Consider the following 25,263-nt stretch of genomic DNA (forward strand, 5'->3'; position numbering starts at 1 on the left):
CGGAAGTCCAGCAACGGAGTTTCAATGGCCTCCCTAACCCTCTGTCTCCTTGGAACCAATCATGTTCATGTCCCACACCCCAAGGACAGAAGGCCAGTGGATGGGACAAAGGCAATTCGGAGTTTGATCTAACTGGCCTCTCAGGAGATTTCTAGTACTAAGATTCCATGGTCCAGAGCCTAAACTGAGTGGGGTTAGGCTCTCTGAGTCAAAGGGGTCATGCTCTGCAAAGTATGTGAGGGTCAGGTGTATGGGGCAAGGGCCGGCCCACCAGGAGCTGCCAGTCCTCGCAGGGCTTCTGACAAGGGCTCCCTACCTGGGTAGCCCTGAGAGAGCTTGAGTCAGTGGTAGAGGCAGCCTCCTCCCAATTCCATGACCTTGCCCTTGGCCCAGCACACTCAGGCTAACAGTGGTGCTTCCATGAAACTAAAGGAGGGCAGGAAAGAAACAGAGCAGAGGACTCTGCTTCCTATGGCTTTGTGGGGCTATTGGCTAAGCTTTGCTCATAGCAGATGAGATGCAGGAGACAAATGGGTCTTTGCTGAACCTGCCTGCTCATGTCCTTTCCCCAGGAAGGGAACCTGCCAGGCTCCCTCCACAGCCTTCTTGCTGCCCCCAACACTTGATGGCCTCTCTTGTCCCATTAGGAGAGAAGTTGTTCTGGCTTGGTGCCCACATCTCCAGGTCTACCCCTGAAGGGTAGGGGTCTGGGTTTTCCCAAAGTCATTTAGGCCTTATGGGGGGGGGGGGAGATAGCTCAGGAACAAACTGAGAATTTCCTTGAATCTTCCCTTCCCCTCTCAGCACCCACCCCATAAGGCAGCAAACAAACCTTTGCCTTGAGAAAAGTGTATGATATGACATTTGCCTGTTATAGGATGTGACATTTAAATTTTCATGACCAGTGTTTAAGCGATTGAAAGAAGGGAGGGAGCTGTATTGTTGAGCTGCTTCCCATGATTCCTAGGGAAGAAAGAGCCAGGAGACCCAAACTACTCAGCCTGAACCTCACTTTGCTTATAATGCTACCACAATCATGGGAGGTTCTTCCCAGAACTTTCAAAGAAACACATTGGACTCAGAAGACTGGAAAAAGAAAATCTGCTTACGAGAAGCCATCGCTTAGCCCTTTTCATAGTGGGTCCCTAACCTTACTCCCTGGGACCTCTGCAGAGGCTGGACTGGACCTTGACCTCAGCCAGAGAAGCAGTGAAGAAGCTGCTCTGTCTGGTATGAGCTGTTTCCCTGGACCTGAAGTCATGGGCCATGATGACAACGAGACAGAAAGCAGAGCTAGGAGGACAGACAATTGGCTAGTGGAGCTGATCACATACCCAGACCCTGAAGCCCAAGGTGCCCAGTGGACCATACGGGAGCAGAGGCCCAAAGGGGGAGAGAGACCAAACCTCTAGCCTCCAACACTGACCCCTAGTCAAGCATCAGAATAGCCTGGGTGTCATCATAGTTGTAAAGACACATCAGGCCTATTGTCAGAGCTCTGGCTTCAGGGAAAAGGTCTACACTTTCCTGGGGACAACGCTGGGGTTGCTGAGATGGAGCTACCAATGGACCTCCTCTGAGAGCTGGAGGACTAGGGGCATCATCCCCGGTGATGGCCACAATCCCCTGCCCCAGTCCTGGCCCTTCTTTTAGTTGTATCTGGAGGTTGGGGTGCTATGCCCTCCCAGGGCAACAGTCACAGCTGGGAGATGCCACATGTGCCAACATGACAACTGCTCTCCACAGCTCTAGTTGCCCCTAGGCCCTAATTACTACCAAGCTCAGCTGCCTGGCTGAGAAAGTCCCCAATTTGGTGTCATCCCAGGGTTTTCCAAGCTCTAGCAAAGAACAAAAGAGGGATTGGGTTTGTTCTGGTGAACCCAGGTCATAGGTGGCAGCTTCCAAGGTAGATTTCCAGCTCATGGCATCTCTAAACTGGGCGGGGGGAATGCACAAGTCATTTTGTGTAAACCCTAGTTTTCAGAATATGAGCAAAGGAGCACTTGGGACTTTCCATGATAGCCCATTGGACTTGGGGAGAGCTCATGTTTCCTTCTATCAAATTTGACTGTATCTCTCCATCACTGATCCATCATTCCTGGTTGGAGTAAGGAAGGCTGAATATAGTGAGTTTTATTTGTACTTGGACTTAAGAGGCCCACCAGACATGTAGTGAAGATGTCCAGAAGCCAGTTGGTAATATGGGAGACAGAGATCACCATCCAAATGCCATTTTCAATGTGCTAGCAATAGCACAGACTCCTCCTCCCTGAAGGGTTTTAGACAAAAGCCAAAGCAGCCATGGAGGTGTTGGAGTGGAGCTGCCTATTCAGGCAAAGGCTCTCTCATCAGGCACCTTCTACCTCGAAGATTCTTAGGAATCCTTCTTCTAAAGGAAAGATACCTTCTGAAGCTCCCAGATTCTTCCCCTATTGGAGCAGCAATGTGCCCATCACATCAGAAGCCCATTCGTCACCTGCTCCCAAGGTCAAAGGAGGCCTCCGCTCTCTGAATGTCAGAGAAAAGGATGCCATTCCCAAAGAGACACTCTCGCCAAGTGAAAAAGCCACATTTGAATACACCAGCTGCTCAGAGAAAGCTCTCATGTGCTAGTTGCAATGGAACGTCATTGCACAGGAAGGAGTTTGTTTCAAATTAAAGCTGATCTTGGCCCAGGATTCAGAGAATTCTAATGATTTGACACGATGGTCCACAGTTGCAGTTGGCCTGCTGCCATAGGCTTTATTGAAGGATACAGAAAGACAGAGACAAATTAGCAGGCTCTTCTAGATGGTCCAAGCAGTCCTGGGCACCATATAGTCATCTCCCACCCCACCCTGCCCCTGGCTCAGATTCAGAACCCAAAGGCTGCCACTAGAAGTCTAGTCTACATAGACAGAGACTTCTATTTAGAGCCAAGAGACCTCTCCTTTGGTTGGGCAGGGCTGTAATTTAATTGATTTTTCTAGGCTTAGCTAGGTCTACGTGCTATTTATCCCTATAGAGTATTTTGTTAACCCTAGGATCAAGTCCCAGGCAAATTCTCAAGGCCCTGATCTCTAAGCAGACCTCGACATACTTTCCATATACGTCCCCTCCAGTAGTCCTCCCCACTAGGACTGAGGAAGCCTCAAAATCTGGATCTGGACGGGAGCTCAAAGGTGAGTCTCCATAGTTCCATGCACCCACCCACCTTGCATCTCTCCATTGCCTTTGGATGATCTTCCATTTGAATTCTCTCAACCATACAGAGCATTGGCAGAGTACTGCCATGGAAAGAACAGGTCATTTCAGCAAGTAGCTCGTGTTCATTAAGAGAACTTTGCCATTTTCCGAAGAGCCTGCCACCCTGTCCCTGCTTGATTCTGGGCCTGGCTCATTGTTCCTTTACAGAGGCCAGACACTGAACTGTGTGTTGCTTGTGGCCTTCAATAGGGTTCTACATGCAGCAGCTGCATCCCCCAAGCCTCAGCCACAACTGCCTGTCCTCTCCCATTTGGCCTGACAAGGCTTCTACTTTTGAACACTTCAGTCCCTCAGGGAAACAGTAAGCCCACCCACACCCTCATGGCCAACAAGAGAAGAACCGAACCAGCCACTTGGGAAGAGCCCATAACTAGCCTAGGACTTGGTGGAGCTAAAGTCATCACTGGCCCAGAGTTGGCGCATCCCCAAAGGGCATGATTATCATGTGCACCAGCTTTTAAATCCTGCTTTAAGACCTGTGGCCTGCTTTGGGACAGCTGTGGGAAGCAGGGAGACAGGTGCTATGAATACAACTTGTATTTTTAGAGAGGAAACTGAGGAAACTGAGGCTGAGAACTATTAAGAGACTCAGTTGTAAAGGACAAAATCTGACCTGTTCTATGAAGGCAGCCACCCTCTTTGGCACACAGGCCATGAGTGGCAGCTGGGCCTGAGATGCTGAACAGACACCAGCCACAAGGAAAAGCACAGGCTAGGGGAGGACATGGAGATCTCAGAGCACAGAAGCAGACAAGGAGGCCCAAATTTAAAGGCCACGCATGCCAGATGCCCAGCTGAGCCACAGGGACCTGGGGAATAGAGCGTCCCAGCTCCCTAAGTAAAGTGAGACCTTGATCGGGAGGCAGTGGACACCTCTGCCTTCTCATCATGCTAAGAACCAGTCTTAAAGGAGCTGGACAGCCTGGCCTGGTGGTTTCCTTCTGAGACCTGGAGCTGGTAACAAAGGTAAAATGCATGGGGCTTTCTGGACACTTCCTTCATGGAGAGAGAGGAAGAAATCATGGAGACAGCTAGATGGGGCTTGAGGAGCCATCTATTCTCATCCTCTTATTTTCCAGTGAAAGAAACTAAAGCCCAGAGAGGAAACTCAGGAATTAAGAGGCAAAGCTGAGTTTTTGACCCAGGTCTTCTGAATCCAATCAAAATTTCTCACTGGGTCATAGAAAGATGAATGAGACAGTCCCTGCTTGCAGGAAGCAGAGGAAGAGAGCAGACCCAGCAAGGGGAAGGATCACAGCTGGCTGGGGGGGGGGGGGGGAGGAGGCCCAAAAGAGCAGCTGCCTCTCATCAGCATCCCCACCAAGAAATCCTTGGCACAAAGATTCCCCATTCCACTTGAGGATCACCCCCAGGGCCTCCCATCTCCCTTGGCCACAACACAAGCACCTGCTACCCTGTGCTCTTCTGGGACTCCAATGAGATAACTTCTGCAAAGGACTTAGTCCATTTGGAAGTGCCAGATTAAAAATAGCTTGGATTAGAATTGGGGCTAGTACTTTTATTGCATCATTCTATCACCACCACCCCCGGTCTGCTATGGGATAAACCTCCCCGTTTCCTTCATCCAATGCCCATGCATCCTCATCTCTTGTCTTTTCCACATCTCAGTGGCTCTTGTCTCATCATATTCCAGTTTCTCGCTGTTCTGCCTAAAATGTGGCTTCTAGAACTGGACCAGGCAGGCTTCCCGGAGGAGGAAGACTCTGAGACAGGCTTTGGAGGACCATGTAATATTGAGTCACGGTAACTGTTGATGGAAGAGATCAAAAGCATAGGCAATGTAGGAAACCAGGCCTGTGTCAGGGGCTCTGCCCTGCAGGCAGTGGGGGACCCAAGGCAGCAGCAGATAGGGACTGCAGCAGAGCTGAATTATAGGCAAGGGCTAAAGGTGGTTTTCACTGTAGACAGAGGAATCGAGGCAAGCCTTGTGGAGAGGAGCCAGGAGAGGCTTCAGGCTAGGGTAACTACATGCACTGTGCTGGGGGGATGGAGAGGGCCAGTGTCACCAGTTCTGAAAACCATCCGTCTGGAGTGGGCTTGTGGGGAGGGGAGGAACACAACTCTGGGCTGATGAACAAATCCAACAGTTTGTGGCAGAGAATTAGGGAAAACTATGGCAAGTCTGTAGCTCTCCAATTCTATAGTGAACTCTATGGCTTGGTCAGGAGAAATGAGGGAGTCTACTAATAATTATCATCACCATCATTATTATTTTAGTGTTTTTATGTAGCCCTTTAAGGCTATATGTAGCCATGTACTTTACATATGGCATCTCATTTGAACTTCCCAACAACTCTGTATCCCCATTTTATAGATGAGGAGACTGAGGCAAACAGGTTAGGTAACTTGCTCAGGGTAACACAGCTGGTAAGTGTCTAAGGCAGGATTAGAACTCAGGTCTTCCTGAACTCCAAGGCCAAGGTTTTACCTACTGTGCTACCTCCACTAGGACAAAGCCTGCTAACAAGAGACTTCTCTGAGAACTCCAAGACTGACTCTGGTAGATTCCTGCAGCCTTTTTGTCCCAACCTAAGTCTCTGGAAAGATCTCACAGTCTCCAACACTCTGTAGCAGGGTTTAATCCATGGTCTCACCTGCCAAGAAGCCACCTGCATCAATAACATCAGCCACTACATCATATCTAGACTCTTTGGCTTGCATGGTATGGCTCTGCTCTCTAGTCTGCTTCCTCTCCTCCTCCCCCACAGATGGCCTGTAGACCAACCAGATCAGAGACCCAATCTGTCTTCCCACTTCTTTTCATGCTTCTTTCTTTGATAAGAATGTTCCCCAACCCCATGCAGCAAGTTCCAATGAAAAGAGGAACTGGACTTGGCAGGATAAAAGCCACATTTCCAGTTTTGACCATGTGACCTTGAACAAATGCTCTCTCCCCTTCAGGCCTCCTTTTCTCCTTTGTCCTAATGAAATGTGATGGCTTCTAATGGCCCTAAATCTTCATATCCCTTGAGTCATTCGGCTCCAGGATTGGCAGAGCCCATACCTCAGACTTGGGAGTTCCACTAATAGTTGGTCTGGTTAACTTAGGAAACGAGCAAGCCAGACTTACTGGATGTTTCTTTGTGCCTCAGTATGCCTCACTGAAGGTTCATAGGATTTGTATTAGAAGGGCTTCAAGGTCCTTTAGTCCAACTTTCCCCCCTAATAAGTGGTCTTCTAAGCTGCTCTTAAAGACCTTCTGTGAGGAGGAAACTCCTACTGCTTCAGGATGACAAAGTTGGCCTCTGCCACCTCTGCTAAATGGCTTCTGCCATTGAAGATGACTTTCATTCCCCCACCCCCAAACTTTCTCTTCTCTTGATTCATTCAGTGGAGTCTCAGGCCATAGAGAATCCATTCCCTGTCATTGTCCTGTGAGTCCTTCTCTGAGAAAGACTTGAATTTGTCAGTTGCTCCCTATAATGTGGTGCTTTCCATTAAGAATGATCCCTGTATGAGGTCTGAGCAGGACACAGCTTGCAGAGGGAGAGCTCATCCCCTCACCCCCTCCTTTTGCTCTCTGTAAGATCTCCTGGCTGCCTCAGACTCTAGTGGTGTCCACCTGGGCCTACTTCAACATTGACCTGGCAAATTCTTTCACCACAGTTTTGTCTTTCTTTGTATTCCTATCACTTAACATGATAATCAATAAATGCTGTGACTGTGGGATCCCAAGTGTGTGGGGGGGGGGGGGTTGAATGGACTGTTCGAAGTTGGACATATGTCTGCCATTGAGTTGATATAAAACCAAAGGGAGAGAGGGAGAAGATCTTAAACCATCTTGGTTCTCAATACTAGTTGATAAGGGTCTAGATGGCTAGTCATTGACTTTGTAACTCACAGTCTCCCAGTTGTGTTCTCAGCCACACTGTGCAAAAATCCCATTTTGGGGACTGCCATATAAAGGAGAGTTTCTGCTGTTTCAGAAGCTCAGCCATATAGTTGTAACCCAAGATGGAACAGAATTCCAATCAGTTCTGCTCTTAGCCAAATGTCACAAGGCTCATAACCTGGCCATGCTTGTGAGGTGGTAACAAGGCCTGTCCTTGTCCCTCCTTTGTCTCTCTACATTCACCCTAGGGTCCTTATCTACTCCCATTATTTCACCTTTCACCTCTCTAAGCCATGAGCTAACTGCTGGATATTTGTTTACACTTGAACTGTGGTTCTGTCCTTCCATATATGGAATGCATTTTCGTCTACCTTCATCCTCTTCCTCTTCCTCTTGAAATAGCTCTCTCTCTCTCTCTGAGCTTCTTTGTTTATATCCATCCTGGTCACCCAGGTATAAATACTCCAAGGAATCTTTGACCCATTGATCTCCTTTATGACTTTCCTTCCAGTCCATAAATCACCAAGGTTTCTTTGTTCTCCTTTTTATAAGTTCTCTGGTACCATATCTTCCTTTTTCCACTTCTGCCTGCCCCCACTTCCTTAGCTTTTCTACCCTGAATTGCTGCACCATCCTCCATGCTGCCAGCCCTGTCCCAGGCTCCATCAGCCCATTCTGCACCCAGAAGACAGATTCTTCTGACAGGCGCATCCCATCACTCCCCTGTTGTTGAGCTTTCAATGGCTTTACCCATGGCCACAATTGACTTTGACTTCTTGCTCCAGCCTTCAGGCTCTTTTACAGGACTTGCCCCCATCTCAGTTTGATCACAAATGAATCCCATGGCTGAGAATGGGGTAACCATCTCCCTCTGAGCAGTATCACACAGGCCAAAAGCTCCTCCAAGAGAGCCAACCCCATCTCCTGGGGTTGGTTTTAATATCTTCTAATCTCCAGAGTCTTTCCTCCCCCATCTCATTCCAAATGCTGCTCTTGTCTTCTCCCCAAGCGAACAAACAGCTTGGTGTTCCCACCTGAGCCACTGTTACAGAATTCTTGCCAACACCCAGGCCTCCTGACCCTGAATAGCAAGGCAGATGTTCACCAGCCAAGGCAGAGAGGAAGCTAATTACCATAATGATTTGCAATTGCTCAGCTATGGTAATGAAAGTGTATATTAATTTGTTCATAAAATGCAACTCCTAGTTAATAATGCTTTTCCTCTTCAAAGCACTATACAAATATTAGCTCGTGAATCTTAAGTCTTGGCCAAATTCATTATCTTTGTTGTTATAGAGGAATAAGCCCAGATGATGAGTTGGGCAGAAGAGTGGAGGCTTTGTCAGAGGGGTCCACATGGAAGGCCCCCCCTCATTAGTTCTGCATGGGGTCCTCAAAGGGAAGCTTCTGTTGTGACCAGGGTCAGAACTGACCAACCTACAGGGAAAGGGAAGACTTGCAGGGGGTAAAATGCACCAAACTGCCTACTCTGAAATCTAACCACCCTTTGGAGGCTACTACCCATCCTATCTTGAGCCATTATGGTAAGGAGGAGAGAACACATGGATTCTCATTCTGTCCTGGTACCATTGCATTCCACGTGCTCAATCTCCCACCTCAGTGCCTTTGAACAGTGGGGTCTGTCACATGTGGACTGTGTTCCTTTCTAACCTTCACCTTCAAGAATCCCTAACTTAAAGGCAGCTAGGTGGCACGGTGGATAGAGCACCGGTCCTGGAGTCAGGAGGACCTGAGTTCAAATCTGGCCTCAGACACTTCATAATTACCTAGCTGTGTGACCTTGGCCAAATCACTTAACCCCATTGCCTTGCAAAAACCAAAAACTAAAAAAGAATCCCCAGCTCAGATGCCACTCTCAGCATGGACCCTTTTTATACTTGGCACATTTTTCATATTGTGTTATTGCACCTGTATGTTTTCTGCCCCTACCAAAACATCTAAGTTCCTTGAGGTCAATGACTGGTGTGCTACCATCTTTGGTTTCTCCATCCAAGCGCAGCCTCTACTGAGGGTTTTAAGTAAACACTTGTTGAAATTGAAAAACTGTCTTTTCAAGTTTCCAAGCCACTGAACAAGAGAGCCTTTAGCATCATGTATTGAGACCCGGTCAGTCACAGGCAGTGGCCAGTCTGAATTATTCCCTTCTATTCATCTCTGTGCCAAGAAGCCCAGATCTTCCTCAGCTGAGAGATCCTGAATATGGATCCTTGCTCAAACAGTAAGCATCTTTTATGAGTCATCTCTCTCTCCAATCTCCAGGCCTTTGTACTAGCTGTCTCCCTGTCCTGGGATGTTCTGCCCCCTTCCTTCTATAGCTTAGTTTTCCAGGCTTCCTTCAAAACTCAGCTCAGAGGTACTGCAGGGGGGCAACTTCATCTCCCACATCTTAGTGCCTTCTCCTTTCAGACTGCCTTCTGTCTAATCTGTTTCTATCAACCAAAAGATTAAAGGAGGGACTATTGGACAGCCAGAAGCAGAGTAGTTGTTAATGGGGCAGGTGGTCTACTCTGGCCCTTGGTAGTTTACACTTGTTATCAATGAGCTTGATGAAGCCTTAATCAGTATGCTCCTCAAATTTGGAGATTATGGTAAAATTGAGGGGAAAAGTCAGTAGTGAGGAGGTGATGATGACCAATTCAGGATCCCCAAGGGTCTTTGCCAGCATCGGGCTATACCTCATAAGGTGAAATTCAGTAGGGATAAATGTAAACTCTTGACCTTGGGGACAAAAAAATCAATTCCAAGAATATTAAGTGAAGAAATCATGGATAGACAGCATTTGTACTGAAAGAGATTGGGGAGTTTGATTAAAGGTTAATGCTAACTGGGCCTCTAAGGATTCTAAGCACTTTATAAAACTCACAAATCCCCTGGGAGGTAGGTACTATTATTATCCTCATCCTATATATGAGAAAACTGAGACAAGTTTGTTTGAAGTTAAGTGACTTGACCAGGCTCACATAACTAGTAAATGGATGAGCTCATTTGTATTTGAATCTTCCTGACTCCAGATGCAGCATTCTATTTACTGCATTTCTGAGCTGCCCCAGAGGACCAGAAGAATAGGGAGGTAATGGGCCCACAGCATTCAGCCTTTGACAGAGCTCATCTAGAGATGAGCTCTCAGCAAAGTGGTTTAAGGAGGATATCGATGGGTGTAGATAGCCAGAGGAAATCAACCAACATAGTGAAGCACTGGGATGAGCACTTTTTCATATAATGATAGTCATGATAGACCTTGCTTTTAGAATCTTATTGAAAAGACCTCTACTGAGGTCACTAGCTGGCACTACACAGTCCACAAAGTGATGATCCTGGTGTCAGGAAGCCCTGAGTTCAAATTTGAATTCAAGACACGTACTAGCTCTGTGATTTTGGGCAAGTCACTTCTATCTGCCTCAGTTTCCTCAACTGTAAAATGGGGATAAATATAGCCCCTTCCTCCAAGGGTTATTGTGAGGTTCCAATTAGATAATCATTGAAAAGTATTTAACACAGTGCCTAGAAAATAGTAGATACTATTTATATGTTCAAGAAGGCTCTAAGATTTGGGTGATGGGGGGAAGACCCCCTACAGTACTTATGTTTGTGGTTCCTGCTGCTGCTGCTGCTAATGATGCCACTGGTGCTATTGTTGCTGAGGTTGCTACTGAGGATGCTGTTGTTGCTGGTGGTGGTGGTGTTAAGGTTGATGATGCTGTTTTTGATGTTGTTGCTCCTTAACTTCTTTTTTCTTTTATTTATCTGATTCAGAGAGGGGGAAGTTAAGATCCCCACTAGGATAATTTTATTATAAACTCCTGTAATTCATTTAACTTTTTCTTTAAGAATTTGGATGCACTGCTATTTGGTCCATATGTATTTATTAATGATATTATTACATTGTCTGTTACCAAGATCTAGTTTTTCTGCTTATCCCCAAATCATTCAGAGTATGATTTGAGGTGTTCCTTTAAAGTTGTTTGGAGAGTAATATTAGGACAGTTCAACTGAGCACTTTCTCTACTCCACCATCCTAGCTCCACCCCTCAGAAGCCCCTCACTGATCACTGTAAGGAGAAGCGTGAGCTCTGAGTTACCATAGGGTAACCTCTGACCTCCAGTTGTGCATTAGCACCAGCCTACTGGATATTTCGAAATGGATGTTCTGGAGACATCTTAAATTTAATATGTCCAAGACATAACCCATCATCATTCCCTTCAAGCCTTTGACTCTTGTGAATTTTTCTATTGTTATTGAGAGTATCACCATCCATGGACACAACCTTAGTGTTATCCTTGCTTACTCCACGTTCCCAATCTATTGTCATGTCTTATCATTTACACCTTCATAATATCTCTTATACTGATCCCCTTTTCTTTCTCCACACACAACCACCATTCTGGATAGGCTCTTGGCTGCTCATTACTGGAAATGGCCTTTTATTTGGTCCTTGCCTCAAATACCTTTCTACTCCTCAGCCTTCCAAATGATCCCCCTAAAGGGCAGCTCTTACCATATCAGTGCTCCCTACACTTCAGTAAATTCCATCAGTAACCAGTTACCTCCAGGATAAGATATTATGTTTTGGGGGGATTTTAGTTTTGAAAGCCATTCTCAATTTTACCCCTTTATTCCCCTCCTATTGTACTCTGTGATTCAGTAACATTGCTTGGCTATTTTACTGTTCCTGGTATACAACACTCCATCTTCTGATGTGACTGTTCACTGGCAGTCTTTCATGTCTGCCACACTCTAACCTTCTCACATCTGGGAATTTTCCTGACTTCCTTCAAAAGTAAGGTCAAATATATATGTCTGTATGTGTCTATATCTTTTATGTACATAGTTGTTAGCATATTAAGTCCCTCGTTAGACTGTGAGCTCTTTGAGGACAGGGATTGTGTTTTTACCTTTGTTTGTCTCCTCAGAGTATAGCACAGCGCCTGGCACACAGCAAATACTTAATCAGTACTTGCTGACAATGATTATGATGCTGCTCTGTCATTGGTGTTGATGTTCACCTTCATATTGACGATGTTGTTGATGTCCGTGTTGGTGTTCATGTTGCTGCTGTTGCTGCTCTCGTTGCTGCTGTTATCGCTGCTGCTGCTGCTGTTTTTGTTATTGTTCTGTTTGTCTTCCTGATAGTGCCGATTGTTGATTCTTAATAGACACTATTTACTGTTGCTATTTGCACATTGAAAAAAGAGTTTTTGCTTCTTCTGCTTATTTTTAATTTAAACACGTACTACGCCTTGTTTGTGTTTATATGTTCTTTTCCCCATCTGCCCCAATTCTAAGGAAGTTCAATTTCTCCTTCTTTCTTCTCTCATATGTTTTCCCCTCATTTCACAGTCCCTCAATCTGTCCTCTGCACCCTCTCCTTTGCTCTAGAAGACATGGGGGTTTTGAAGGAAAAATGGTCTCTTTCCCCCATTAGGATTTAAGTCTTTGCTCATCATTGATTACTTTCAAATTGCTCTCATCATTAGACTTCTAGTTTTCTCTTGTCTCCTGAATTTGCATTTCAAAAATATTATACCCATAACTGGTTTTCTCAGCAGAAATGGTTGTTGTAAAAGTCCATTTTTCCCATTATAGAATTATACTCACTCTTGCAGTTGGTTGAGCGTAGGTCTTTATTTTTTGAAGTACTGGTGTTTTCTCTCAAGTAGTGCATAATCTTGATTGGGTTTACTGGGGATTTGATCTTTTTTCTGGCTGCTTGCAATATTTTTATTTTGGCCTAAAACTCTAGCTTTATGTTCAATTTGAGGTGACTAGTGAGTCTATTTTCTCTTTGCCCTTGGGCCTTACTAGTTCTGGACAGTTTTCCTCAAGGATTTCTTGAGATTCTAGATCCAGATTGTTTTGTTTGGTCTTCTACTTGCTCTTCTACTTTTTCAGACTTTTGTAAAAGTGAGAGAGAAAGCTGAGGCAGTTAGTGTCTTTTTCTGCAAGGCCTTTAGCTGAGGAGAAGAGCAATCTGAGGCTAGAGCTAAGAGGCATGGTGGGACCTGGTGAGAGGGTTAAGTGTGGGGAATACTAGAATATGTTTGTAATAGCATGGAAGGAACAGCTAGTCTCCTTTCCCTTCAAATGGGCAAAAATAGGGCTCAGTCTCTAGCTACTGCCACCCCTGTCAAAAAGACTCATTGCTATAGGGCTGCAAGGGTTAAAGGTTTTCCCCTTAAGTCCCCTATGGTTCTTGTCCTTCCTTCCTTATTGAAGAAGACCAAAATCACTTATGTTAGAGACATTCCGATGTATCCAACTGCCCTTGCTCAGACCAATACATGCTCGAGATGCTCTACCACAGGTAGAACACAAATAGTTAGTGTGAACACCTGGGGTGAATATTCTAAACTTATGGATGTTGTGTTTCCTTAGAGTTGCGTCAATTCTGACTTGCTCGTAGAGCCCAGCACCCTCTCTGATGAGTGCACACCATAAAGTAATAATATAATAATACTCCCCTGTGAGTTACAAATTTAACCACCAGGGGGTGGTGCTGAGCAAGCAAGTGACCTTGTCCAGCAGTAAGGCGTAAGGGCTGTTGTTCACATACTTATCCCCAAAGTGGATGGTGCTGTGGGCTAACCTGGTGCTGGCTACCTGTCTTTCCTGGTCCCTAAGGGGCCATTGATGACCTAAGTCTAAGAAGTCCAAGTGGATTTATCCAGACTCTAGCTCAATCTCTACCTCCAATAACCACCACCTTTCAATGGAGTTTAATCATACAGAAATAGTATAATATTCAGAACAGCTAGGTGACACCATGGTGCACAGAATCTGGGCCTGGCGTCTGGAAGACTTGAGATCAACTCCAGCCTCAGACACCTCCCAGCTGGGAGACCCTGAGCAAATCAATTCACCCTATTTGTCTCAATTTCCTCATCTGACAAACAAACCAGAGAAGGAACCAGGATCTTTATAAAGAAAACCCCAAATGGGATCACCAAGAGTTGGACTCCACTAAAAAATGACTGAACAAAATAGCATAATATATTCAGATGGTGATTTTATAAAAGGAAAAAAGAAACTTCCATAAATAATCAGCAAAGATTGGGAGCCTATAAATACTTTTCACCCCAAACATTTTTGGTCTGAAGAAGGTGGGCCAAAAGCCCAACAGTTCAGATGCTCAGATTTAAAACCACCCAAACACATGTGTCAAATGACAAGGAAGAGAAGAAGCCAACCAGTCAAGTGCTGGAGGATGGCCCTTACCACTCTAATGGCAGCAAGTACAAAGAATGTGTTAGGTGGGGAGGTAGAGAGAGGTGCTCATCATTAAGCTTAGCGGCATCCATAGTCTGTCCCTTGGAGGTATCTCCACAAGGCATGAGTGGCTCAGATCTCTTAGTCCCGATCCAGCAACCATAAGGGAGAATGTATGGGGAGCCTAGTCCATTGTGATCGTCTCCATTCCCTTTGTCCTTGAAAAGTTCACGCCCCAGCCACTTACTTCATTCCCTCCCCTGTGTGACCCCAAACATTACCCAATCTTTGGCTTTTTTCATCATTGATTTGACAATCAGAGTTTTGTGGGTCTACCCACCTGAAGCATGCCTACTGAATGAGCATTGTTCTTCCCATTTTACAAATTAGGAAACTGAGGTAACAGAGAAATGACTTGCCCAAGGTCACATCCCTAATAAGTCTTACAGCCCAGGCTCTTTCCATTACACCACAAAGTCCCTAGACACAGTCAGCTTGACTTAAGGTACACAAAAAGGTATCTGATTACCATGAAAATTCCCTCAAAAAATGGGAAAGCAAAGTTTTCTAAAGAAGGAGCTGAATGTTAATGTATGTCACAGTAATCTGCTTTCCTACAAATTGCTTTTTCTGTGCGTGCCCAATACCCAGTAATTCAGGCTTCTTCACAATGAGCAGCAAGGGTCTGGAAGGCGTCTGATTGGCTGAGGGGGGGGGGGAGTTCTGATGTATTTTCCTTCCTGAGCCAGCCCAATTCCTTGCCACACTTTCTCACTTCTCCATGAGGGGCTTGTGAATCTACTGGGAGCTCAGGTCTCTGGCCTGCTTCATTACAGCAGGGACACCTTTAAACCCAATCATCTCCCTGCAAATCCCAGTGGAAGAACCATGTTTCTTGGGTCCTCTCCAAACTTGGGACCCATTCCCACTCTTCTGGGCACCAGTGACTCAACATATGGAACCAGGAACTAGATTGGGAGCTCCCAAAACATGGGTTCAAAACCTTCTCAGTCACTAAGTAGTTGTAGGAGCTGGGACTAGTAAATTATGTAACCTCTCAGTGACTCAGTGTCCTCCTATGTCTACTATAACAGTTGCAGTGGGGAGGCCCAGATGGACATACTGGGAAGCCTAGGAAGAGAGCACAGGGGAACTGTGGGACCAGCAGAGCTCTGCCCCATAGCTGAGTGACTGAAAACTGCCAAAATAGCAAGCTGTTTCTTGCAGGGAGCTCTGGTACTATGGAGGGCACCAAGGGCCTCCTGGCCTCTCCTGGTTTCCTAGATGGATGTCTGTGCAGACAGGAAATGAGCGATGATAATAGCTCACACTTCTAGAGCCTCCTAAGGTCATCCTCTTCTACTTGTAGCTCCTCACTGTGGGGGAACCTCCCACAGTGAAGCAGGCCACCCCACACTGGGCTTCATGGCTAGGATGGCTCCCACTTCTGGGACATATGAAAAGCCCCCAGATACTTGAAACCAGCATGCATGTTCCCCCAAAGACTTTTCCAGGCTGAACATTCAACCAATCCACATAGAATGATATCAGCCCAGGGCTCTTCACTACCATCTTTGTCCTCCTTTGGACACATCTAGTTTCCCTGGACCTTTCCCACAACATAGCACCCAGATAGGATCTGGTGAAGTCAGAGTTACCATGAGGTAACTGCATCTTTCAGCTTCTCTTAGAGCAGCCCATATCCCACTGACTTTTTTTGACTGTCCTAGCTCAATGGTAACTCAGATTATGGTCCACTCGAGTCCATGGATCTTTTTCTACCTCTACCTTCTCTGCTTCCCAGCATTCCTTTCATTACCCTATATAGCTTCCCCATTCTGATTTTAATGGATCTGTGATTTTATCAAGACAAGGAATTCCAGGTAATGAAATTCCTCTCACCCATGCTGAGTAGCCACCGATCTATTAACTTAAAATGGGTGTCAGGGTCCAACAAAGTTAAGTGACTTGCTCATGATCACGTAGCTAGTTTATGTCAGAGGCAGGACTTCCAAGTATAAAATATCCACTCCAGGAACCATATCTAGGCACCACACCATGCCCTGATGCATAAGCATTATGAGATGGCAAAGGCTCTCAGGCCTGATCCCCCCTGCTCAGTCCTTGGCTTTACTCATCTCCTAGCAGATTCTGCCTCTGCCCCAATTTTTGTGGCTCTGAATCCTCCTTGAGAGGAAATGGAAAGAGCACTGGCTTTTGAACCACAGACCCTGGTCTCTGGTGACCCTGTGTGTATAGATAGAGGTTAGTTCTTTTCTTCAGGGGCTGGCCATTCCCATGCAGCACCCCCAGGTCTCAGGAGGGCTTTGGCCTATCACAGAACTCTGGTAGTTGTGCCAAAGGTCTACTCTGCAGGCCATAGGAAGCTGTGGAGAACTGAAGCACTGCAGAAGGAAAAGAACCCCAGCAGCCCTCTCTCCTGGCCCCCTCTGGACCCCCTTCCCAGTCCCATCCCTCCAGACCTTCTGAGGTTTGTTAGACTAATTAGCTCCCTGACTAATCTCAGCAACTTCAGGCCTGCTGAGGACTAAAAGTGCCATTTCCTCCCCACTTCCCCACCCCCATCCCCATCCCTGAGGTCACAGCATTCATTTTTTTTAACACTTACTTAACCCTGAGGTATGAGGACATATCCAGCCTCCCACCAGCCTGAGCAGGGCCAGCTGTGGGGAGCTTTGGCTCCCCAAGCCATTGACCTAAGTCGAAACTGTGTGATCTGGAAGGGAGGTCTAAGGCAGGTTGTGCTTCCCCTCCATCCTCCCAGGGATTCACCAAGTTTCCTAGCCTGGGAATCGGAACCTCTTCCAGCTTCTGGGGCCATTCCTTGTGCTTGAGGTCCAAAGCTCTGGTCCTTGGGAAGTGTCACCCAATATCATGGGTGAATGAACTCTTCTGCCATTGTTCCTAATTCACTTTTTCAGGAGCCAAGTTGAAAAAGTCAAAAATTTCTTTCAGACAACAACTCTTTGAGTACTTAGGAGCCAAACACTGGAAGGGATTTCAGGGGCCATCAACCCATTGGCCACTTTTTATTACATTTTATTAAATGTTTACCATATGTCAGACACCCTGCTAGGCACTGGAGATACGGAGGCAAAGCAAAACCACTGGTTGCCCTCAAGGAGCTCCCATTCTTCTGGGGGATCCAAGACACACATAATTAGGTCCTTGCCAAACCCAATTTGAGATGGATCCCAGAGAATCCTCAAGGGGACTGGAGAAGGGAGCAGTCCCAAAGGATGAGGCTGGAAATGGACTTTAAGGAGAATCTAATAGGCAAAAGTAAGAAAGAAGAGCATTCCAGAGATAGAGGACAGTCCAGAGATGGAGAAGACAGGAGATGTGAAAGGAGCACATGAATAGCCCAACATGGTGAGATGATAGACTTCATAAAGACTAGAGCTTGGGAGAAGACCATGATGTGTAAGAATAGTGCAAAGGTAAGAAGGAGCCAGGTTCTCAAGATATTTAAATACCCCAAGAGGAATTGATAGGGGATCCTAGAAGTTATAGGGAGCCACTGCAGTGAATTGAGTAATGGGGGCAGAGGTAACATGGTCAGACCTGTGCTTTACAAAAATCACTTAGGCAAGTGAATAGACAATGGATCTGAATTGGAAGAGATTGGAATCAGGAAGAGCAGTTCAGAGGCCATTTGCAATAGTCCAGGCAAGAGAGGATGAGGAGGGCCTGCATCAGGATGCTAGCAGAGTCAGAGGAGAAGGGTGGACATGTGAGAAGAAGCAACAAGAACTGACTATTTCAGTTTGGTTCCTGAAAAGCAGAACTTGGAACTTCTGAGTTACTACCAAGAGTCCCTTTGACTTTGACTCAATGTCAGAAAGGCCTTCCTAACAATCACAACTGCCCCAATTAAAACAGGTTGCCAGGGGAGGTGCTGGGCTACCCTCCATTCAAGGTCATTGAGAAGAGAGAATTTAAGGGTGCTGGAGAAAGGATCTGGGGTCAGGAAGAGATTAAATAAGCTTCCTCAGAGGTTGGATAGCCCTCCCATCTTGTCTTCTCCTGTCCAGATCTGTGCCTCTCATGTTATATCATCTATTCTCCAATCTACTCTGCTTGCCTCTTTTTAAGGTAGTCCCATGCTTCCTAGTCCCAGTGGCCTAGTTGCTTGGAAGCTGTGAGACCAGCTGTTCATCTTCATAGCCCTTCATTCATCTCCTTTCCTTCCAAGCTATGGCTACACTGACTCAAGGCAAATTTGAGATGTTCCTGTTACTGTGTCTCTAGTCTTGTTTTCCCATTTTCAAAGGTCTTCTTGCCACCCTGCCCTCACCCCCATATACATCTGTACACCCTGGGTCACTCACCCATGTGATTCCAGGAATTCTCATGAATGTAAGATGTTCGTACTTGGGGGCCCCAGAAAAGTTGTGTGGCATACATCCAAATGAAGTGAGAAGAGACTACACCTCTTTTCCCATCAGTATCATTGGCTGACCTGCTGTTGATTGACAGTTCAGCTATCCACAGGAATTCTAGAAGGAGCTGGTATGGTTTCCTCCCTCTTCTTACCCATCTCAGCTATTCTATTTAAGATCTCAGACTATAGTCTGGAGCATGCCCAGTGAAGCAACTGCTGTAGAAGGTCCCTAGATACCCTTGCAGTTAGACTGATCCTGATGGGACTTCCTCACCACGAGACTGTTCTTCCCTCCAGTAAACAGTTCTACTTACATGGGTACACACACACACACACACACACACACACACACTCGCTTCCCACTTAGCACACTGTTGAAAAGTGAAGAGTAAGGTAGAAAGCTTTCTGGGTTCAAAAGTTAAGGAGCCAGAAGGCACCTCCATTGTCAGGGTTTCTAAGTGGATGAATGTTAACTCTAGGAGACAAGAGACAGTCATCAGCTTTTTGGTGCTTGCTCCAGGGCGAAGACTCTGAAAGAACCAAGTTACTATGTCTCCCCTCTTTTGGAAACCCTGACCTGCTACCTACTGGGATCTGGATGATCCTGGTCTTGTTGCTGTAAATTCTTCTTCTGAGGCATTATTGAGATCAGCTGTGGACTGATAAGAGAATCTGGGGGTGGCTAGGTTGCACAGTGGATAGAGCACTGGCTCTGGAGTCAGGAGGACCTGAGCTCAAATCTGACCTCAGACAGTTAACAATCATCTAGCTGTGTGGCCTTTGGCAAGTCACTTAATCCCATTACCTTGCAAAAACCTAAAAGAGAAAAATAAGAGATAAGAGAATCTGACAAGTAAATAAGTAGGAATATGGTTGGAGAAGGCATGGTCAAGTAGCAGTTTATCTGAAAAAGTTCTGGGGCATTGCTGGACCACAAACTTAACAGGGTGTATGCACTGGTAAGGCCACAGCTGAAGGATTTTGCTCGGTTCTGGGCGCCATAATGTAAAGACATTGACAAGTGGCCTCTAGAGGAAGGCAACCAGAATACTAAAGGGTCTTTTGTTCATGCTATATGAGCATCTTTGGAAGGAAGTGGAAATATTTACCCTGGAGAAGAGAAGATTTAGAGGTAACTACAATAGCTTTTGAAGGACTGTCATGTGGAAGAGGGATTAGTCTGATTCTGTTGGACCCTAGAGAGCACAATCTGGAGTAGTGGGGAGGGGAAGGGTCATATTCAGTTTGATTTTGGGAAAACCCAACAATTCCATTGTCTCCAAATGGCCCAGGATGCCCTGGCAAGAGAGGCAAGCTAACCCATGGGTGGGGGATGCCCCCTTGTTGGAAATATTGGAGAGAGGACTCAGGTACGCATTATACTAGGTAACTGCTGGGCTGCCTTCCAGTATGGAGATGCTGTGGCTCTGTAACATCATTTCTGAGCTCCCAGACATTGTTATCTTAGCTCCCAGGCAGTGATCCAAATGACCTTTATTCATAATCTCAAGGCATCTTCATTATAGCAGAATGCCCACAGCCTAGCTCTGCTCCTGACAGAATGAACAGCAAAGATATAACCTCCCCCTCTTTTCCCAGCCCTGCTGCCAAAGCAGGATCAAGGCAAGAAAAGATGAATGCTGTAAGTTTAAATACTGGCCCCAGGGACTTGGTCAGGACCAGGATACATGGGAAATAAAAGAAACACCAGACCCAGAAATGTGCAGATAGCTCCCAAAATGTGTCTCCCAAACTCAGAAGGGAAGGATATGTAAATAAAAGGTGCTATCTTCCAGTCACTACACTTATATTCTCATTTGATCCTCACAACAGCCCTTTCAAGCAAGGTTCTATTATTATCCCCATTTTACAGCTGAGAAAAATTGAAGCAGAGAGATTAAGTGACTTGCCCAGGGTCACACGGCAAGTAGGTATCTGAGGCCAAATCTAAATTCAGATCTTCCTTACCCCAGACCCTATCCTCTATCCATTTTGCTAGCAAACTGCTTCAAGAGTTAGTAGCTTTCAGGATTCAAACTGTTAGCAGCCATGTTGGAGAAGTGAAATAGTTACTTATCTAAGGGCGGGGGGAAATATATGAGTCTCTGTTTCTTAGCCTGAGGTCAGGGTTTGAAGGTTTGAAGGAACTGCAAAACAATTTAGTCAATGCTCTCATTTTAGTTTGGGGAAAACTGAGACCCAGAGCATGGAAAGGACTTGTCCAAGGTCACAGAGCAAGTTAGTACCAAAGCTGAGACTGAAACTCAAGCCTTCTACTTGCACTCATATTTTGATGTTCTTTCCTCTGAACCAAAATGACCACTTTCACACTGGAACTCTCTTCACCTCAGGATCAGAGGGATGAAAGCTGGAAAGGACCTGAAGAAGCATTTAGTCCTATTCCCCCCCCCTTATTGAAAAGATGCAGAAATGGAGACCCAGAGAGTAGGAAAGATTTGTCCAAGATCAATGCCAAAACAAGGACTAAAACACAGGCCCTCTTTTGCCAAATCCTATAGCCTCCCCAGCAAATCTAGTTCTTCCATCTTAGTGAGGCTTGAATGGGCATACTGCCAGATTCCTTTAAAATCTGCTCCTTTACCCAGAAAAAAGGGAAGGCAAGGAAAGCCAAGGGTGTGGGGTGGGGAGATCAATGGGCAAAATTATGAGTGAGTGCTCCAGTCAGATGCACGCGGTTCAGGACCATGGACAGCTGCAATCATTCCAGTTCCATGGATGGTGACACTGAAACTTCCATTATCCTCCCAGAACCCATACTCTTGTAATTCACTGGGCGGGGGGGGGGGGGGGGGGGGGGTTCAACTCAGCCTAGTTGGGGAGCCAAGAGTGGGACAGTTTCCTGGGCTTTAAACTAAGAGCAGGAGGGGTCGTGCATGCTCGTTTAGACTGCTTGGTGGCTGGCCGGGAGCTCATGTGTGTGGGAAGCAGGATGTAGGCATGATCGCAGTTCAATGGTAGACATTGCAGTTTCCATTTGAGCCACTTGCTAGGAAGGAGCAGCTGGAGGATCCCCCGTGAAGCCAATGAGTCTTTAATTATTAATCACTGACATTTTGTAGACTGCCTTTAAATAAAATCTCACTGAGTTTCCTCCAGGCTATTATCATTTTGGCCCCAAACATTTTCTGCCCCTCTTTGTCATTTGTCTAGACTAGAGAGGATATGGAATAGAAGGCAGGCTGCAAGGGAGTTGAATTTCACTGACTTCCGCCCAAAGAGATTTTTCAGAATCCTATTGGAAACTAAGGGAGAAGGTGGCTAGAGGTTGAGCCACCAGCACTGGCTTGTTCCAGCCCTGGAGTGTGCTTTTTCTCAGCATGTGGCTTTGGAAAGGCAGCCTTGCTGCCCAGTAGCTGATGGATATCCACAAGGAATGTCTGAAGAATGACCTAAGATGAATAACTACAAAGGAGAAATTAGGAACCGTTCACTTTTCCCTCCTGGTTCATCTCTTATATGGACTATGTCCCTGTTTATTAGGACCCTGGAGAAGCACTCTGAAAGTGGTAGCAAAAGTTGGAGTCTTCACTGACCTGGTGATGGTCTCCATGGTCCTTGATACAAGAATTGTAGCCTGGACAGTCAGGGGGAAGGGAGGGAGGAACCTCCCATGGTGTCCTTGACACGTAATTCTGCCTCTTCTCTTTTCAGTTTGTTGCTCAGCCAAACTGTCAGCAGCTTCTGGCCACACTGTGGTATGATGGCTTCCCAGGCTGGCGACGGAGACACTGGGGAGTCAAGATGTTGACCTGCATCACTATTGGCCTCCTGTTCCCCATGCTGTCTATAGCCTACTTAGTGGCCCCCAGGAGCAACCTTGGGCTCTTCATCAAAAAACCGTTTATCAAGTTTATCTGTCACACGGCCTCCTACCTAACCTTCCTCTTCATGCTGCTTCTGGCATCTCAGCACATAGTCCGGACAGACCTGCATGTGCAGGGGCCACCGCCCACTGTGGTAGAGTGGATGATACTGCCTTGGGTTCTAGGTAAGTGACTGAGGTAGCAGACTGCCAGTTCATGCCTGCTAAGACTTTCATTGGCCTGGGCTGTACATTTCAGCCTCCAGGCATAGCCATGCCAGAACAGAGCTGACAGGCTCCTTCTGACCAAGTTCAGCAGGAGGTTGAAGGAAATGTTTATCCTTAAAAAAGAGAATTGTGTACTAGGGGTGGACAGCAAGGGGTGGACATGCTAACTGTCTTCAGTTATTTGAAGGCTCATTGTGTGGAGGAGGGATTGTTCTTTTGGTCCCCTGAAGGCAGAAATAGGAGCATGGCAGGGGCTGGGGAGGGGTAGAGTTGCAGAAAGATAGTTGTAAGCTGGACGGCAATCAAAGCAGTTTCAAGGTGGAATGGGCTAAAGGTTCATTTCAGGGATATTGTGGAGGGAATTGTTCAGAATAGGTTAGCGGAAATGGCCCCCAAGGTTCCTTCCAGCTCTGAGATTCTATACGTGAAGCTCAGCAAAGGGCCTGCCATCCCACCCCAGTGAAAAGGAAGGCTGGCTAACATGAGTGATATATGACCATGGGCAGTTAAGCTGGCATCCTGGCATTGGTAACTGACTGATTTTCAGTAGCTTCATTCACACTCAGAGGCTGTCCAGGAGTTAAGAGCCCACCAGGGAGTATGTCACAAATGGACTCAAGCACTAATAGGAGACTTTCTGGCATCAGTCAATGGGGAGAGAAGAGCAGGTGGTCTCAGAAATTCACCTCAGAAACTCCACTGACTGGAAATTAGTGAAAATTAGAAATAGAAATTCCTCTGCCTGGGCTGACCTGGCCTATTCACCTACTATTTTCCTTTCCTCTGGGTACCTTAAGGGAATCCCATCTCTAGTGGGGTTCCAACGGGAGCCATCAATGGGATTGTTGCCCATGGAGGTCATATAAAGTCTAGATCCTGCCTGCCATTAGCTGAATGGAGCTTTCCAGTCTGGTTCGACAGCCCCAAGGGAAATCTCAGCTTTTCACAAATCATCCATTTCGTTTACCTCATCTGTCTTCCTCTTGGGAAGATTTTATTTGGATCAATGGCTGCTACTTTAGCACTAATACCTTTTTTCCACCTTTCCCTCAGGCTTCATTTGGGGAGAAATAAAAGAGATGTGGGATGGCGGCTTCAATGAGTATATCCATGACTGGTGGAACCTGATGGATTTTGCCATGAATTCGCTCTATCTGGCAACAATCTCCTTGAAAATTGTTGCCTACGTCAAGGTATTTTGGCATCTCAGTCTCTTAACAAATGTGTGAGGCAAGGTGACTTTGAATACTTCCATTAAGCTTAAGTCCTTGGTAAGGGGCAGGGAACACAAGTTGGGGAGGGGAGAAGCAGGGGCCAGGTCCCATAGAAAATGCATCAGCAACTTCATAAGCCACAGCCATCAGCTCCTCATAAGAGCAGTTCAATTTATTTTTCATCTATGCCAAGCACTGGGAACAGAAAGACAAACCCAAAGATTCCCTGCCCTCCAGAGTTTATATTCTGGGTTGTAGCCAGTTGTTTGGGCAAGACCTTTCCTGGCAAATGGATGGACTAGGGAAGCCTGTGATGAATTCCCATATTTGGGTAGCCAGTTTTGTGAAGTCATTTAGGACAACTCCCCAGCCCCAGCTTGAGCTGCCTCAGTTTCTCTAACAACAAATTCTGGGAGTCAGATTCTATGAGAAATAGTCTCAGCCATGTCCTTCCCTTTTGTTGCAGAAAACAGGACCTGGTGGGCCACATGGGTTTTGTCAAACAGGGTTAACAATGAGGTCATATCTTTAGAGCCCCTTGTAAACTTTTGAGAGCTATGTGTCAGTTGTTGGTAATGCTTCCATGGGGGAATAGTAGCCGGCGATAGTTGTTACATAGCACAGATGGAATCAGTGATGGAGACTGAGAGGCAGTATGATGTCCAGGACAGAGCTAGACTTGGAGTCAGAAAGACTTGAGTGCAAATCCTGCCCTCCAATACCTAAGAGTCTCCAATAAGCACATGAGAAACTACCTTCACGGGCTTTTTAGGAGGCTTTCCCCGAGATCCTACCCAAACCAATAAGCACGGAGCCCTGGGCCAACATGAAGTCCTAAGCCAGTAAGAGGTGGAAATATAGTGGGACCACTCATGGTTGAAGAAATTCCTCAGAGCAAATAAAATGGCTGACAGCTGACAAATACTCCTGCCTTGAGAGGTACTTTCCCAGAAGCCCCAGTGTGAACTGAAGTAAAGGAGCAAGTGACCTTACACCCAGAATTTTGATCTTCCAGGGATGGCACGTGACCTCACTGGACACAGAGAAGCCCCCATTAGCAAATTCTCTGAAAGCCAGGACACAAAAGCCACTGCTTCCCTTGCTACTGGAAGAGTTTTGCTTCCCCTCCATCCTCCCAGAGCAGCAGCCCATTGCTGTTTGCTCCTGAGGTAGTCTCTGAAAGTCCTCCCCAACCCTCAGAGCCTTCCCTTCTTCCCTAGAAGAATATTCATCCTCAAGAGCCATCCTTACTTTCACTGGAGCCTTCTG

At 46.3% G+C, this 25,263-nt stretch overlaps 1 protein-coding gene across 2 annotated transcripts in view; it reads left to right on the forward strand.

The window, feature by feature from the left end:
* LOC141498571 (short transient receptor potential channel 5-like) overlaps window positions 1-25,263 on the forward strand; it is a 79,249-nt gene that overhangs the window by 21,522 nt on the left and 32,464 nt on the right. For both annotated transcript variants that reach the window (XM_074201781.1, XM_074201782.1), the window contains exons 3-4: window positions 22,402-22,738; window positions 23,834-23,973. In XM_074201781.1, the coding sequence (XP_074057882.1) occupies window positions 22,402-22,738; window positions 23,834-23,973 (477 nt within the window). The remainder of the gene's footprint in view (window positions 1-22,401; window positions 22,739-23,833; window positions 23,974-25,263) is intronic.

Source organism: Macrotis lagotis, chromosome X, assembly GCF_037893015.1.
Source record: "Macrotis lagotis isolate mMagLag1 chromosome X, bilby.v1.9.chrom.fasta, whole genome shotgun sequence".
Lineage (NCBI taxonomy): Eukaryota > Metazoa > Chordata > Mammalia > Peramelemorphia > Peramelidae > Macrotis > Macrotis lagotis.